The sequence below is a fragment of the Mus caroli genome, unplaced genomic scaffold (genome assembly GCF_978045245.1).
Source record: "Mus caroli unplaced genomic scaffold, Mus_caroli_1 scaffold_11, whole genome shotgun sequence".
NCBI lineage: Eukaryota > Metazoa > Chordata > Mammalia > Rodentia > Muridae > Mus > Mus caroli.
The window spans coordinates 42,472,780-42,489,669 of NW_028227266.1; the positions used below are offsets into that span (position 1 = coordinate 42,472,780).

The 16,890-nt window shown below is 44.4% G+C and overlaps 1 protein-coding gene and 1 pseudogene across 5 annotated transcripts in view; one reads left to right on the forward strand and one right to left on the reverse strand.

Annotated features, from left to right (window-relative positions):
* The first annotated feature begins 3,831 nt into the window (after positions 1 to 3,831).
* Ddx6 (DEAD-box helicase 6) overlaps positions 3,832 to 16,890 on the forward strand; it is a 34,065-nt gene continuing 21,006 nt past the window's right edge. The window contains exons 1-4 of one of the 5 annotated variants that reach the window (XM_085844562.1): positions 3,832 to 3,936; positions 6,478 to 6,951; positions 12,042 to 12,105; positions 13,192 to 13,296. In XM_085844562.1, the coding sequence (XP_085700688.1) occupies positions 6,752 to 6,951; positions 12,042 to 12,105; positions 13,192 to 13,296 (369 nt within the window). In that variant the 5' untranslated portion in view covers positions 3,832 to 3,936; positions 6,478 to 6,751. Of the gene's footprint in view, positions 3,937 to 4,051; positions 4,179 to 4,516; positions 4,540 to 6,477; positions 6,952 to 12,041; positions 12,106 to 13,191; positions 13,297 to 16,890 lie in introns of those variants that run through there. The other 4 variants (XM_085844561.1, XM_085844563.1, XM_085844560.1 and 1 more) reach the window with 4 other exon arrangements.
* On the reverse strand, positions 9,862 to 10,184 carry LOC110302252 (large ribosomal subunit protein eL36 pseudogene; annotated as a pseudogene).

The window sequence follows — 16,890 nt, forward strand, 5'->3', positions numbered from 1 at the left end:
GGGAAAAAAAAAATCACAGTTCTACTTCCAAGGCCTGGGCACGATTCTTGATTGTTCCTGCTCTCTGCTGCCCACTCAGAGAAGAGCTCAGGAACAGCATCCTGTCACAGGCTCAGCCACCGCTGGGACTCGGTACCCATCCTGCCATCACAGCAGCTCATCAAGGTCACAATATTACCTTTCATCAACTGCCCCAGAATGGACCTGGGAAGTCCCCAGCGGGACCAAAGCATCTGGCATGAGGAGTGTGTCAATTTTTTTTCGTGATCTGAATAGACCAAAGTTTATGCCTAAACACCTAGTTTCCAGATTTCACTGTTCTCCCAGCCACACATTATTTTCAAACTAATAAATAAGTAAAAACAAGTGGTGCACAGTAATCTTAGGGAAATTGAAGACCGAAATGAATAGCAAGACCTCTGGGTGACGACCATGTGTGACTGATGAGGCCCAGAGACACCCGGCAAGCTGAGCTGGCTGAGCTGTGGTGAGAGGACGTCACCTGTCATAGCGAATAAAACTGCAAGGTATATCTGGCTGTCTCCGGAAGGATGTCTCACCTATTTCCAATCTTCTTTGTCCTATTGAGAAAGGACTTTTCAGTTTACTCTGGAGGTAGATTTCTGTATCGTTTTCCTAAAAAAGCGTAATTTTATAAACGTAAAGAAAACAACTCATTTTTACTTTTACCTTTTCTACGTATATAGTTGTTTTGCACGTATATGTATGCACATGGTGTGTGTGTGTGTGTGCCTGGTCCAGAAGAGGGTCAGATTACTGGAACTTTGTGTTAAGAGTCAGTTGTAAGCTGCCATATGGGTGCTAGGAATCGAACTGGGGTCCACTGCAAGACTAGTTTCTAACCTCTGAGCCATCTCTCAAGACTATCTCTCATCTGTATTTTTTTTTTTCAATCACATTTAATTGTGTGTGTGGGCAGAGGGGTGAGGCTGAGGACAATTTGTAGGATTAAGTTCTGGTCCTGAGGCTTAGCTGCAAACATTTTACCCACTGGGAAACCTCCACTTTAAAAAAAAAAATATCTTGTTTGAGATGTATTTCTGTGTGTTATGTATGTGTTCTATCAGCATGTGCACCTGCACGCCAGAAGTGGGCATCCCATTAGAGATGCTTGTGAGCCACTCTGTGGGTGTTGGGGATTGGATTTAGGACCTCTGGAAGAACAACCAGTGGTACTCTTAACCACTAAACAATTTCCCCAGCTCCACCCCCCCCCCTTTGAAAAAATACACGGCTTCATTGTGTAACCCTAGCTGGCCTGGGACTATGTAGACCAGGCTGGCCTCAAACTCACAAAGATTCACCTGACTCTTATCTCCCAAGTGCTGGGATTAAGGGCACTTGGGCAACAGAAGCCTGGCCCAAAAAAGTATTTTTATGGAGATTAATAATTACAATTCACCTTAAAAATAAGAATGGGGGAAGGGAGGTGAAGAATCAGGGCTAGAGATTTAGTTTAGTGCTAATCTATTTGAATTAGGGAGAAAAATGTGTCATAAAACTGAACCCACATTAAAAAAAAAAAAAAAAAAAGTCCGGCCACATGGTGTTGGAGACATCTTTAATCCCAGCAGCGAGAGGTAGAGGCAGGTGGATCTCTATGAGTTTGAGGGTGGCTGGTCTGCAGAGTGAGTTCAGGACAGTCAGGGCAACAGAGAAACCCTGTCTGGAAACATAACAAAACAAAACGCAGAAACGCAGAAACGCAGAAACGCAGAAAGAAAGAAAGAAAGAAAGAAAGAAAGAAAGAAAGAAAGAAAGAAAGAAGTAGAAAGGGAAAGAGTGACAGAGGGAGGGAGAAATGTGAGTTGGAGAGATGGCTAAGCAGTTAAGAACTGAGGCCGGGCGGTGGTGGCACACACCTTTAATCCCAGCACTTGGGAGGCAGAGGCAGGTGGATTTCTGAGTTCGAGGCCAACCTGGTCTACAAAGTGAGTTCCAGGACAGCCAGGGCTATACAGAGAAACCCTGTCTCGAACCCCCCCCCCAAACAAAACAAAACAAAACAAAACAAAACAAAAAGCCACAGGCTGCACTTGCAGAAGAGCATGGTTCATTTCCAGCACCTACATGGTAGCTCACAATCATTTGTTACTCCAGCTCCAAGGGATCAGAGGACCCTTTCCGGCCTCCTCAGTTCCCAGGCACACGTGGTAAACAGATATACAGGTCCCCATACACATCAAATAAAATAAACGTTAAGAGAAATAAAAACAATTTTTAGGTCAGGGATTGGTGGCGAATGCACTTAGGAGGCAGAGGCAGGTGTCCCTATGAGCTCGAGGCCAGCCTGGACTATACAGAGTGAGTTCCAGGACAGCCAGAGCTACACAGAGAAATTGTCTTAAATCCAACCAACCAACCAAAACCAAACAAGCAAAAGGGGCAAAGCCTCATAGCTTTTCCTAAGAGATCACTTAGCTTTTCTCCAGAGTGAACACAAGGTATGGGCATGGTATTCCCTTGCATGAGTAGCTCTTTTAAAATCTGGGTGGGAGATAAAATGCTTTAAACTCAGAATTGCAAAAAGCACCACCATCATCCTTATACATTAAGAGTGCTGGGTGTGGTGGCACAAATGACAACTGGCTATTATTCTACTCGGTGCTTGCCATGGCAAGCATGCACTGGAGTTTGGTGAAGACTTGGGCTCTCAAGTAAAAAACAAAAAACAAAATAAAAAACCAGGAGAGCACTGGTTTTTAAAAAAAAAAAAAAGGGGGGGGGGGCTTCAGACTTATTCTGATTGGATGTTGCTAGCTAAAAAGCAGGAGGGCTGGAAGCAGGGAGTCATTGGCTTAGAGAGCATATTTGGCTTTCTCTGATTGGTCTCAAGTTGGAAGCAGCGGTAAAAATATGGAAGCTGCAAGTCAGTGACTAAGTACTGACTGTCCAAGATTCCCTAAACATCGGTGTTTAGTAAGGAGTCGCACTGTCCCAAAAGGTTTAACCATTGTCAGTATTTCCAGCCCTCCAGCAGCGTAAGACGCGAGTTTTAAACTTTCTCTTCGGCCCAGCTCGATTTTTACTTAACAAACAAAAGGGTTTGTTTTGCTTGGAACAAGACAACTTTCTAGGTTAAGGATAAGACATCAGGATCTGAGAATCATAGAAACAAACGCACAAATATCGGCAGTAAGGGTCAGGCAGGAGAATCTACGGGTCTCCCATTTGCACAGGAAGCCCTCACTGGTAGAGGCGATCCGCCCTTCTTCCTAGAAGAGTGCCACTGCGGGCAGGAGCAAAGGGTCACCTCGCTTGCACTCCGGGTTTGGTAGCCCACGACCGAGGGCGCTCCCGGCTCACTCTTTCACCGATGCCCCTTCCCGCTGCCTCTCCGACAGCATCGGCCCCGAAGGCCCCACTCTTCTGCACGCCCAGGCCTCACAGCGTTCTCCCCGCCATCCCAGCTCAGCTTCCCGACCCGCGCAAGCTGCCCTCCGAGCGTGTCCGAGGTCAGCAGTCAGCAGACGTCCCCTCCGGCCCGGGACCCGTCAGCCCAGCTCCGGAGGGACGGACGAAGGCAAGGGCGACTGTCCCCGGCCGCCGCCATTCATTTCCCCAGCGGTCTCGTCAGCTCTGCAGGCAACCCCTCCCGCCCGTCAGTCCATCCGTCCGTCCCTCCGTCCCGAAAGTAACCCCGTGTTTCCCTGAGCTCGGCCCCGTCAAAGACCGGTCTCTCCCGACCCTCGCCCGCCGCGCCCAGGAAGCCGTGACGCCGCGGCCGCTGCAGTTGCAGCGGCCGAGCTCTCGCCATCTTGTGTGGAGGAGGAGGAGCCGCGGCCGCCGCCATGCGGAGCGGCTGGGAAGGAGGGAGGGAGGCGACGGCGGCGGGCGAGGGAGGGGGCAGAGCAGCAGAGTCAGCTCAGCCCGGCGGCGACATCGGGGGCGCCGGCACAGCGGGCGCCGGCCGAGGTAGTGCGGGGTGGCGGCGGCAGCAGCGGCGGCGGCGAGCTGCGCGGGCAGCGAGCGTCGCGGCGGGGGCGGGGCGGGGCGGCGGGCGTCGCGGCGAGGGGCCGGGTGGGGGCGGGCGGAGGTTTCCGAGGAGGAAGGAGCCGCCGCCATTTTGGGAGCTTCGAGTCAACAATAAAGGACCGAGGGTGCGGAGCGGGAGTGGCCTCGGTGGTAGGACTCGGGCCCGAGCCGCGGGGCGTGGGGTGAGGCGGCGTGGTCGGGGTCGGCAGGGTCCTGAGGGTAGCAGGGAGCCCCCTTCGGGCGGAAGCCCGAGGCCCAGGCCTGGCCCGGGAGGACGGGCGGGTGGCCGCTGAGAAGAGCGGGGGCGGCGGAGAGGAGTGGAACCGAGGAATGTGGCGTGTGCGGGGTCTGGAGGAGGAGCGGCGGGGAGCTCTGGGCGAGCGGTGCGGTAGACGGGAGCGGGGACGGAGCGGCGGCCGGGACACCCGAGTGAGGTTGGGAGTGCGAGGCAGGGCAGCCCTGCTGGGGGCGGCAGGGCTGTGCTGGCCGGGGACTCGCCTAGGAGAGGAGCCGCGGCTGCTCGCTTGCAAGTAGGCCTTGCAGGTTGGTGGGGACAGAGGGTTTGGGGGAGACTCGGCGGCGTAAGAGGGGAGGAGAGGCGGTCCGGTTTCGGGGTTCTCTTCCGGGCCTTCTGAGGGGGGAGTCCCTATTGTTTCCCACTCGCAGAGCTGGTTCCGGCTCTTGTGGCGCAGATAGGATTGCAGGGCAGAAACCCTTTTGCTTTTTGATCCGAGGGAGCTGGGTTTGAAGCGAGGGTAGTTGGGGGAGGGGGCGAGGAATTATTGCCTTACGGTTACCGGACTCCGATTCTTGGCTTAGGGTTTTCCCTTCGCCATAGCCCCCCCTTACCTTCATAAGAACCCCAATCACTCCTACTTCCTGTTGAGGCGTATAGAAATCGCCCTGTATTTGCAAACAAAAGCCCTTGTTGGAGCTTATGGGACTGTTTTAGGTGTGAAAACTGTCAATTGCTAACCACGGTCTGGGCCCTGCTGTAATTAACTCTGCCAGGGGCTCCTCCCAACTAAGTCTTATGTTCCTATGTGGTTTTGTTTTAGGAATATAACTTGCAAATCTAAATTGGGAAGGGGTAGGACGAAAAATTTCCCACTGAGCCATAAAGCTGCAGTGCAGGTATCCATTTCTGGAGGGAGCAGTTATCGAAGTCTCTGGGTTTAAGGCGCTAGGAGGTTTTACTGTGCTTGATTGACAGTACTGATGGTGTCGGTTAGGATTCAGAGGTTGCCCCCTTCATCCTCTTAGTGCTGTACAAACAGTAAGCCTTCCTGTTTGACGGACCTGATACTGTTGATCATATGCTGTCAATACAGAAAATACCTATTAAGATAACAAACAACTTAATGTGATAGAAGCATTTGTGAGCAAGTTGATGTATTTAACTTGAGATATCTTTTGACTTCTAAATTATGGATTTGGGATACTTGGTGTGTGGCAAAGATAACCAGTACTAATTAAGCTAGTGTTTCGGGTGCCAGTGAAATGTAAGGGGGTTACAAAATAAAACCGAAGGAGTTGGACTTATACTTACTAGTCCTTAGTAATATTTTATTTACCAAATTTTGAGAATTCCATTTGGGGAACAATTTAAAGTAGAGGAGGTTGACCAACTCTTTCTTAAAATAACTGTTAATTAGACTCTGTATTCTAGGTGATTTGGGAGAATTTTATTAAACCTGTAAGTTTAACTCTGGTTTTTCTTTCCCCCTTAACTACAGGACTCCCCACCCCCACCTTTGAACTTTATTTTGAAAAGTGTTGTATTAAAAGGCAACACTAACAGCTTTCAACTTTTTTTTTCTTTTGAAAAGTTTTCTCATTTTAAGGTTTTTGGTTTTTGTCAGAAATAGAAAAAAAGTTAGTGAATTACCTTGTCTTGGTCAAATCTAGATGTACATTAAGTAAATTGAGTGATATTTCAAGTCTTAATGCAATTAAACGTAATGACTTGTAAAGGTGGCAGGACTTAGAACTCATCAGAGGGGAGAATGAAGAACAAACAGATTGTTATTTGAGAGTGAATTTGAATTTTATCAACAATATCTTTCTCCCTCACTTTCTCTAAGTTTCTTTGATCTTGGAATTTTAAATGTATGAGGTTAGATTTTTTTTGTAGATTGGGGTTTTTTTTTTTTTTTTTTGGTTTTTCGAGACAGGGTTTCTCTGTGTAGCCCTGGCTGTCCTGGCACTCACTTTGTAGACCAGGCTGGCCTCGAACTCAGAAATCCGCCTGCCTCTGCCTCCCGAGTGCTGGGATTAAAGGCGTGCGCCACCACGCCCGGCTAGATTGGGTTTTTTTAAGGCAGTTCTTCGATGTGTCTGTCTTCTCTCAAGTAGTGATTTGGCCTGAGTGTGGCTGTTAGTGGTTCTTTAGAAGGTGAACATTCCAAAGGAGCTCTTTAAAAGGGAACAATTTTCCCCCGACTTTGTTGTCTGCTAATTTAATTTTTTTCTTTGTTTCAGATTGAAGTGAGTGAATTCAGATATAATTCAAGCTTGTTAGAAGGCTTTAAAAAAAATAAAAAGTTGATTCGGTGCATGAAAGCAAGTTAACTACTGCTGCTCACCGTTGAGAGACTTACAGGTGCTTGCCTGAACTGCAATAAAGGACTCAGATTATTGAGCAGGACTTATTTATCTCTTCATTTTGGAGAGCCTCATAAACTGTTATTACAGTTTCTCTACTGACTTTGAAAAGTTTGAAGTTTGAAAGAGACACCTGTGCAGCTAACAAAGCATGAGCACGGCCAGAACAGAGAACCCTGTTATCATGGGTCTGTCCAGTCAGAACGGCCAGCTGAGGGGCCCTGTGAAGGCCAGTGCTGGCCCTGGAGGAGGGGGCACACAGCCACAGCCACAGATGAACCAGTTGAAGAACACCAGCACAATCAATAACGGCACTCCACAGCAAGCCCAGAGCATGGCCGCCACTATTAAGTAAGTGATAGGAGACCTTGGGGACCCGCAGTGTCCGGTCATTTCTGTTGTTGATACTTTATGCCTTACATTATCTGTTTTGATTGCAGTTGGAGAATAGATCATCTTGTCATGGCCCAGTAGGTATTTGTAATCGAATAGTGTGTGACCTGCCATTGTAATTGACCCAGCAAGTAAGGAACATAGACGTCTATAAATTAGTGTGTTAAGAAGTAAATGTGCTGGTGTTAGTTCAATGTAGAAGGCAATACCAGGTTCTGCGAATAAAATGATCCCATCCTGTTTGCTTTTGAGCGGGCTTACTTGGTAGCCAAAGCTGACCTGGAACCCGTGGCAGTCTTCCTGTTTAAATCTATAAAGTACTAAGGTTACACCTGTGAGCCACCACATCCGACATGTTTGTTTGTTTGTTTGTTGCTTCTAGTGTTACCACTGCAACTTACCCTGGTTTTCACAACAGTTAAGGATCACTTGAAATTTTGAAAAATAAATTTTACTTAAAAATTTTTTAAAGATTTTATGTGTCTGGGCATTTCACCTGTATGTGTGTTTCTTTACTATATGCATATCTGGTGTTCATAACGGCCAGAAGAGTTTGTTGAAGCCACTGAACTTACGTTATAAATGATGGTGAGTCTTTTAGTGGGTGCTGGGACTTGAGCCTGGGCCAGTGTTCTAAACCATTTCTCCAGCCTTCCCTGTAACGGAAAATGTAAAGATTCAAACGTTAAGACAGGCTCTCCAGGCTATGGTGGTGTGCGCCCCGGTTTCCAGTCTCAGGGAGGCAGAGGCAGGTGGATCCAGGACAGCCAAGGCTACACAGATTTCTGTCTGACTTTACTCCCCTCTACCCCAAGACAGACAGAGGCTCCTGTTCTTTTTTTTTTCTTTCTTTCTTTTTTTTTTAGATTTTTGAGACAGGGTTTCAGGGCTTCTCTGTGTAGTTCTCTGTATACCAGGCTGCCCTTGAACTCACAGAGATTGGACTCCCTGGTGTTGGAATAAAGGTGTGCCTTAGGGGCTCATTTTGTAACCCTGGCTGCTGGCCTGGAACTAGGTGTGTAAAGCAGGCTGGCTTTGAACTTCTTTGTGGCTAAGAATGGTCTCAGACTTTTGAGTACTAGAATATAGGTATATACCACTCTATACCCATTTAACAAGCCTTCTGAGCTCCAAGGATACTCACTCACACTTCACCCATACCTTGTTTGTTTTTGGAATTGACTTTTCAGCCAGGTGTGGTGACTAGGATTGGAAGATTGCCTGAGTTATACAGTGTGTATAAGGCCTAGAATGTTTTACATAGTAAGACATTATGTCAGCCCAGCCCCTCTGCCAAGAAAATGTTTCTCCTCTGAGGATATATACAAAATCATAGAAATTTATAGAATTTTGAACTCTTGGGAATATGGTTTTTTATTTGAGGAAGTCTTAAATATGTTAAACTTCAAACTCTAGAGCTGTCATCTTACTGTATGTGGGTGTTTATTTGTTCATTTTGCTTGCTTTTGAGATAAGGTCTTGCTATGAAGTTCAGCTTAGCCTTGAGCTGTGTGACCCAAACTGGCCTTAAGCTTGTGATCCACTTATCTCAAGAGACCTCTCAGGTGGTGAGATTTGTAGCCTTAGCTCACAACAGAATATTTTTTAAAGCAGACTTTGTAGGTTACCATCTTTAAGTGCTTGGGTATTAGTGGCCCGTGTCTTCAATCACAGCACTGGGGAGGTAGAGGCAGGTGGATCTCTGTTGGAGGACAGTCAAAGAAACTGTTGCCCATGCCTTTAAACCCAGCACTTGGGAAGCAGAGGCAGGTGGATTTCTGAGTATAGCCTGGTCTACAGAGTGAGTTCCAGGACAGCCAAGGCTACACAGAGAAACCCTGTTTCAAGAAAACAAAAAAACAAAAAAGAAAAGGAAAAAGAAAGTGTCACTCTAAAGATTGATTTATAAAGAATTAATATCAAAAACTTTACCCCGATGGAAGTTGGGCTTCTATTAAAAATAAAGACTTTCATAAAATGATTTAGCATTTACAAATCTCCTTATAGTGATATTTTGGTTTATTGACTTGCTTTGTTTTTGTTTCTTGTTAATTGTTTTTTTTTTTTTAAGATGGGGGTCTTTGTAGCACTCCCCTGGTTGAATGTTGGGATTATAGGTGTGTGTCATCATTCTGAGTTTGAACTTGCATTCGAGTTTTGTAACCTGGACTTTTCTAGGCAAAACTTGTCTTCCCTGGGTGCTAGAATGTATAGATTATTGCTATGCCATTTAGTATTGATCTCTAAGAGTTCCCACTTTTTTGTTGTTACTGTTTTGAGACAGGACCACACACACTATTAATCCTGGCTAACCTGGACCCCTACATGAAGACCAGGTTGCTCTTTGCCTGCCTGCCTGCCTGTGCCTCCCATTTGCTAGTATTAGAAGCATAGTGGGATTGGTTTTAACTAGTACAGAAATGAGAATACTTTCTAAGTTGTAGTTTCTTTTAACACTGACAAATAGGCAAGCAAAATTTAGGCTCCTTTTGTTCCCAAAGGCAGATATTTCATTATGAAAGTGTTGTTCAGTTAGAATTTTAATTTGAGATAAAAGTTTTTCTTCTGGGATTAGTGGTTTCTTTCCAGTTCTGTTGTCTTTTTCTGCACCTTAGTGTGCTGTCTCTTTGAAGTAGTCTGAATTTTGTCATTTGTTTTAGAACTCAATACATCTCTATTGCCTATTTTCTCACTTAGATTTTTCCTTTCTTTCTTTCTTTCTTTCTTTCTTTCTTTCTTTCTTTCTTTCTTTCTTTCTTTCTTTCTTTCTTTCTTTCTTCCTTCCTTCCTTCCTTCCTTCCTTCCTTCCTTCCTTCCTTCCTTCCTTCGTTTGTTTTTGAGGAGCGATCTTTTATTGGGGAGGGTTCATCAATCCTTCTCTGCCGCCGCCTTCCTCATGGCTGCCAGCACGTTGCTCAGCTCCTCCCACTTTCTCTTCTGCGTACCCACCTTCTTCTTGATGAACTTGAGTGCGCTCTTGTCCTTGGACACTGAGCAACCCCTTGGCGCGCCACTCACTCGTAGGGCACGGAGCCTCACCCCCCCCCCCCCATCATGTCCACACGAACTTGGTGTGCTTGGTGAGGCGGCGCCGGCTATGTCTCGGCTTGCTGACGCTTTTCGTCACCTTGTGGCCCTTGTTGAGGCCCACGGTCATGGGGTAGCGCAGAGCCATGGCTGCTGCTCTCTGATGGGGACCAGGACAGGAAGAGTAGATTTTTCATTTTTAAGATATTAATGATTGGGGGCTGGAAAGATGGTTCAGTGGTAAGGAGTACTGGCTGCTCTTTGAGAGGACCTGGGTTCAATTCCCAGCACCCACATGGCAGTTCACAACGGTCTGTAACTCAGTTCAGTGGATCTGACACCATCACATAGACACATGCAGACAAAACACCATTCCACATAAAAATAAGTCTTTTTAAAAAAGATATAGTTGGCTGGGTGGTGGTGGCGCACGCCTTTAATCCCAGCACTCAAGAGGCAGAGGCAGGCGGATTTCTGAGTTCGAGGACAGCCAGGGCTACACAAAGAAACCCTGTCTTGAAAAACCAAAAAAAAAAAGAAAAAAAGAGAGTGTAATTTGTGGATCAGTTTTTGTACTACATGTTATGTATTATGCATTGTTCAATTTGACAGTGGCAAGCTGTTTTACTAGGCTGTTATCCACTCTTATTTAAATAAAAGAAAGGAAGGTACCTGTGTTAGAATGTTTGCACTTTATATATCAGGCTCTAGCTTTAGAGAATCAAGCTTCGGCCATTATGGTTCAAGTTTCAAGAGTCTCCAGGTGAAATGACTGAGATGGTCTTATTTTGTTAAGCATAGTACTAACTGCTTTTCAAAATTACCTTTTTGCTTTTTGAGACGTCACTTCATGTAAACTGGACTGGCCTCCTAAGAGGCTGTGTAGCCAAGGGTAACCTTCAACTCCTAACCCTCCAACTTCTACCGCCCAAGTGCTGGGATTATCTGATGCGTGCCATTGGGCCACCTTTATATAGATTATTGATGAAATTATTAGACACCCAGTTTGTATTTGAGAGAATAGAGGGTTGGGGGAGTAATTGGAACAACATCGCAGAAGGAATAGGAATCAGATGGAGAAACTTAGGTCTTTGTGTGCATTTATGTTTGCAGTCAGGGTCTTTCTGTTCAGATGAGCCTGGGGCTTCCGGGCTCAGGCGGTCTTTCTGTCTCATTCTCGTAGGTGGCTAAGACTACAGATACTCTTGGTTCTAACAAGAATCGTTTAGTTACGGGCTTGGTTGACCATAGGGTACTGTGTCAAACTAGAAGGTACTTACTGTTTAAAGGGATCACCTGTTGATTTTAAGTTCTGGTTACTAGGTAGTCTGCTGGAAACTCCCTAGTTTGTCCAGTGACCTGAGTTCAGTTTCTTAGCATTACAAAAAAAGAAAAAAAAAATGTAGTTACTAAGGTTTACCAAACTGTTACTGTACTAGAATTTGAAAAATTATGTGTCTCCCTGAAGTGCTATGGATTGAATTTAGCAGTTTGTTTTTTTTTTTTTAAATCCAGAATCTGAGTCTTTTTTTTTTTTTTTTTTAAGATTTATTTTTTATTTATTATATACACTGTAGCTGTCTTCAGACACACCAGAGAGGGCATCGGATCACATTACAGATGGTTGTGAGTCACCATGTGGTTGCTGAGAATTGAACTGAGAATCTTTCGAAAAGCAGTCAGTGCTCTTAGCCCCTGAGCCATCTCTCCAGCCCCAGAATCGGAGTCTTTACATGAAATTTAGGTGTTAAATGTTTGCTGGTAAAAAAAAAAATGAAAACTACGGATGAAATAAAACACGTTTTGACAAACACTTGGCTTCTCCAGCCCTTGTGTCTTTATATCCTTAATGATTTCTCAAGAACAGGTCCCTGAAGTTGATGCCCTTGTTAGTTGTGTAGAGTGCCTGAGTCCATTAAACCCTGTGTTAGAAGGATGGTAATAGTTGAGATGTTTCCTTTGCGTTGTTAAAGAGGAAGCTATGAATTGTGATAACTTCACGTTTACTATATTCTCTCTAGACCTGGTGATGACTGGAAAAAGACATTAAAACTCCCTCCAAAGGATCTAAGAATCAAAACTTCGGTAAGTTGGGGTGTAGATTTCAAACGGAAGAACTGAACAATTACAAGTAAAGAATTGTGTGAAACGGCGCTGCGTGTGTCGGCTTTTGTTTTATTTTGAGATAATATCTTATATAGTCCAGGGTTACTACACACTCTTGGTTCTCCTTTCATAGCCTCATTAGTGCTGGGAGTATAGTTAGGTGTGTGCTATCAGGCTAGCACATAGGTTTTTATTTTTGAGCAGATAGGGTTTCACTATTTAGCTGAGGCTCTGTGTGTTGAAATAGTTGAAACTGTATAGTTAATAGATACTGGGTTGCCAAAATTTTCCTACCAGTCTTTGGTGGGATTACATAGTAGGGGTAACATATTAAGTAATGTGTGTGTGCATGCATATCTTGGTTATTTTGTTTTCTTTTTCCAGACAGGGTTTTCCTGTATAGCCCTGGTTGTCCTGAAACTAGCTCTGTAGACCAGGCTGACTTTGAACACACAGAGATCCACCTGCCTCTCTGCCTCTGCCTCTGCCTTCAGCCTAGCTGCATATCATAACTTTATTTTCTCAATTTTTTTCAGCCTCTCAGGGAGATATACAGGCTAGGTATTATAATAACTACTATGTATGAGTATGTAAGAACAGAAGTTCTTTTATTTCAATATTCTCAACCAAGGGTGACTTTTTTTTTCCTTTTTTGGTGACCCAGGGAACATTTAATAATAGCTAGAGATCCTCAAAACAATGATCTGACCACAAATGTCAAAGCACTGTGCTTGAGAAACCCAAACATAGCCAGAGATGTTGGTAGCTAGTGAGTGGGGAGAACTAGGGTTTGATTTTACATCTTGTAACTAATTGAATATTATTTATGTAGAAATACTCTAACGTAGACTATGGTCATATGTGGTTTTGCCTAACGTTCCATTTTTAAGGTGGTGTTCATTTGTTGAAGGTAGAGTAGTTACTCCTCAGGGAAAGTTTAAATAGGGATTGAAGCAGTAGTAATGTGTGCTTTTAGATTGAAGTGGGGAAAGAGTTCAGTCTGTCAGGCATACTTTTTAAGCATGCTAACTGTAAAAGAACCTTGAATATATTTTGTTTGATTAGGATGTGACCTCCACAAAAGGAAATGAGTTTGAAGATTACTGTTTGAAACGAGAGTTGCTAATGGGAATTTTTGAAATGGGCTGGGAAAAACCATCTCCTATCCAGGTATGTTCATCCTTTTTGTTAGATGAAGTTTATGTATCATGCATTATACACTTCAAACATTTTAAAAAATACAGCTGGGTGTGGTGGCATATACCTTTAATCCCAGAACTCAGGGGGTGACGCCAGGCAGATTTCTGTGAGTTCAAGGCCAGCCTGGTCTACAGAGTAAGTTCCAGGACAGTTAGGACCACAGAGATCCTGTCTTAGAAAACAAAACTAAATTAATTAGTTAATAATAAATTTCACATGTATGGGCTGTTTTATCTGCTTATATGTCTGGTACCAAGCAAGAAGAGGACCTCAGCGACTCTGGAACTGGAATTAAAGATGGTTAGGAGCCATAGTGTAACATGGTAACGTGTCTGTGTGTACACACAGATAGACAGACAGACAGACAGACAGGGTTTGCTCTAATCCACACTAGCCTTGGATTTGAACTGTAGTCGAAAATGGTCTTTGAGCTCTTACCTCGCCCTCCCAAACCTAGAATTATAGGCAAGCATCACCATTCCACCTTTCTTGAACTTTTAAAGGTTAAGTCACAGAATCCATCCCTTTACTTCTGAGTCTTGGTGTTTATTTCCCAAGAATAGGGGTTGTGTGCCTTTAGGGTTCTTTATTGTCATTGGTTGATGGTTTCAATATTTCTTTTTTTTTTTTTTAAGATTTTTATTTATATTATATGTAAGTACACTGTAGCTGTCTTCAGACACACCAGAGGAGGGCATCAGATCTCATTATGGATGGCTACGAGCCATCATGTGGTTGCTGGGATTTGAACTCAGGACCTTCGGAAGAGCAGTCGGTGCTCTTAACCACTGAGCCATCTCTCCAGCCCCAATATTTCTTTTTTTATATTTAAAATTTATATTTTTATGTGATTGTTTTGCCTGCATGTATGTTCATGTACCACATGTGTTCAGTGCCTGAGGAGGCCAGGCAAGGATGTTGGATCCCTTGGAACTGGAATCTTAAGTGGTCTTGTCCTGCCATGTGGATTCTGAGAATCAGACTTGAACTCTCTGGAAAAGTAGCCAGTGTTTTTGACTGCTGAGCTATTTGTTCAGCTCCTGGATTTTATTTTAACATTTTGTGGATGTGCAGAGGTCAGACACGTACAGGAGTCCGTTCTCTTTCTACTGTGTAGATTCTGGGGAACAGACTCAGGGTGTTGTACTTTTATCTACCAAGCCATCTTACTGACCCTGTTGCTTTTTGAGATAGGGTCTCATGTTTCCCAGCTGGCCTCAAACTCTTTGTATCTAAAGGTGACCTTAAACTTGTAACCCTGGTGTAGAATTGTGCTGTGATTACAGGCTTGTAAAGTCTTCTCTGGTTTATATAGTGCTGGATGGAGATGGAAGTCAGGGTTTTGTGCCTGCCAGGAGAATACTCTACCAATTGAGCTACGTCTCCAGGCTCTTCCATTTATTTTTTGAAGCAGACATTTCTGATGAATCTTTGTGATTTGGCTTAAGTCATGTTTTCTCAGCAAAATACTGCAAAGCAGATTTCTCTAGGTATTGAATTTGAAGATGCATCTAGCCTGTCTGATTGGTGACGTCATTAATTTGGATTGTCTTGTTGCAATCCAAAGTTTTGTCTGATGTTGTCCTCCATAATGTATGGCATCTACTACTTTTTGCCCCTCTATTAAAGCTAATCTAAACGTTCTAGAGAAGATTTAAAACCAAGCAAGTAGCCTTCTGTCTGTCAAGCTTTACTGGTTATTATGATAATCTCCTAATTACCATCTTTAGTCTTCCTTGATCCCATTGGTCTGGGTTGTAGTGAGTTTCAGCTTAATTGGTCCTTTCACATTTGGTCCTTGTAAAGAGGAACCTGCCCTTGTATGTGCCTTTAAAGGCATATTTGGGGTTTACCATGCTAAGGATTGAACTGGACTTGGGGCCTCGGTCATGATAGCCAAGCAACTCACCACCAATTTCCACCACCAGCCTTTTGCAGCTACATGTATATAGTTACAAAGTAGCAACAGAAATAAGTTTTTGATTGGGGGGGGGGTCACCACAACTTTTTTTTCTTTTGGTTTTTCGAGACAGGGTTTCTCTGTGTAGCCCTGGCTGTCCTGGAACTCATTTTGTAGACCAGGCTGGCCTTGAACTCATAAATCCGCCTGCCTCTGCCTCTGGGACTAAAGGTGTGTGCCACCATGCCCGGCAGGTCACCACAACTTAAGGAACTGTATTAAAGGGTCATAGCATTAGAAAGGTTGAGAACCAGTGTGCTAAGGAAATACAGCTAGTGATTCCCCAAAGGTGAGAAAGTAAGTGAAGTTTTTTGTTCTTGTTTTGACCCAGTCTCACTGTATATTTCTGTCTGTCCTGGAACTCACTCTGTAAACCAGGCTGGCTTTAGAGATCCAACTGCTTCTGCCTCCCCAGTACTGGAATTAAAACAGTAGACTACCACACCTGGGTGTGTGTGGTGTGTGTGGTGTGTGTGTTTAAACAAAAGGGGCCTTGTTTACCTCTGGCTGGTTTTGAGCTCCCTGTGTAGCTGAGAATGACCTTAAACCTCACACCCAGTTCATGCAGTACTGAGCATCAGACCTGTGAAAAGCATAAAATAGTGATTCTTAGAATCACTCAAGAGTCTAGATCCAAAAAGAGATTTACAATTCACCTGGAACAAAATGAGCCTCAGGATAGGCTGCCCTCCGCTCTTATTCTTCGGGCAGAATTTTGCTATATAGCTAAGCTGACTCCCAACTCAAGATCTTCTGGCCTTAACCTCCCCAAGTGCTAGAATTGTAGGCATGGGCCAGCAAACCTGCCTTTTATCTACCTACCTTCTCTCCTTACCCTTTCCCTTTTCTTGGCTTTTCAAGACAGGGTTTCCTCTATGTAACCCTGGCTATACTAGAACTTGCTGTGTAAACCAAGCTAGCTTCAAACTCAGATCTGCCTGCTTTCTGCTAGGATTAAAAGTATGAGACACTGCCCAGCTGTTTGTTACCCATTTTCTTGTTTTCCCTTAAAATGAACCATCCTCTTTTTCAGTATTTAAAACTACAGGGTTTTTGTTTGTTATGTGTTTGCCCGGGCGGTGGTGGTGCACGCCTTTAATCCCAGCACTTGGGAGGCAGAGGCAGGCGGATTTCTGAGTTCGAGGCCAGCCTGGTCTACAAAGTGAGTTCCAGGACAGCTAGGGCTATACAGAGAAACCCTGTCTCGAAAAACCAAAAAAAAAAAAAAAAAAAAAGCGTGTGTGTGTGTGTTTTAAAGGAAGGGGCTGGAGTGTGGCTCAGTAGGATGGATGCCTGCTTAGCATCCTTGAAGCCCTGGGTTTGATATCTATCTAGCACCAGATAAACTGAGCAGTCACAGCACTTGGGAAATGGAGACAAGGAGGATGAGAATTTCAGAGTCATCTGTGTGAGTTAGGAGGCCAACTTTGGATACAAGCAATCCTTGGCTCTTTCCTTCCTTTCTACCAATAGTCAAATACAGATTATTATTCTCAATAGAGATAAATAAAATGTATTTGGTATAATTAGCAAATTGTTACAGTTGACCTTTTATTCAAAGATGATATGTTGAATTTGGAGCACTAGGAACAGTGAGCAGGCTC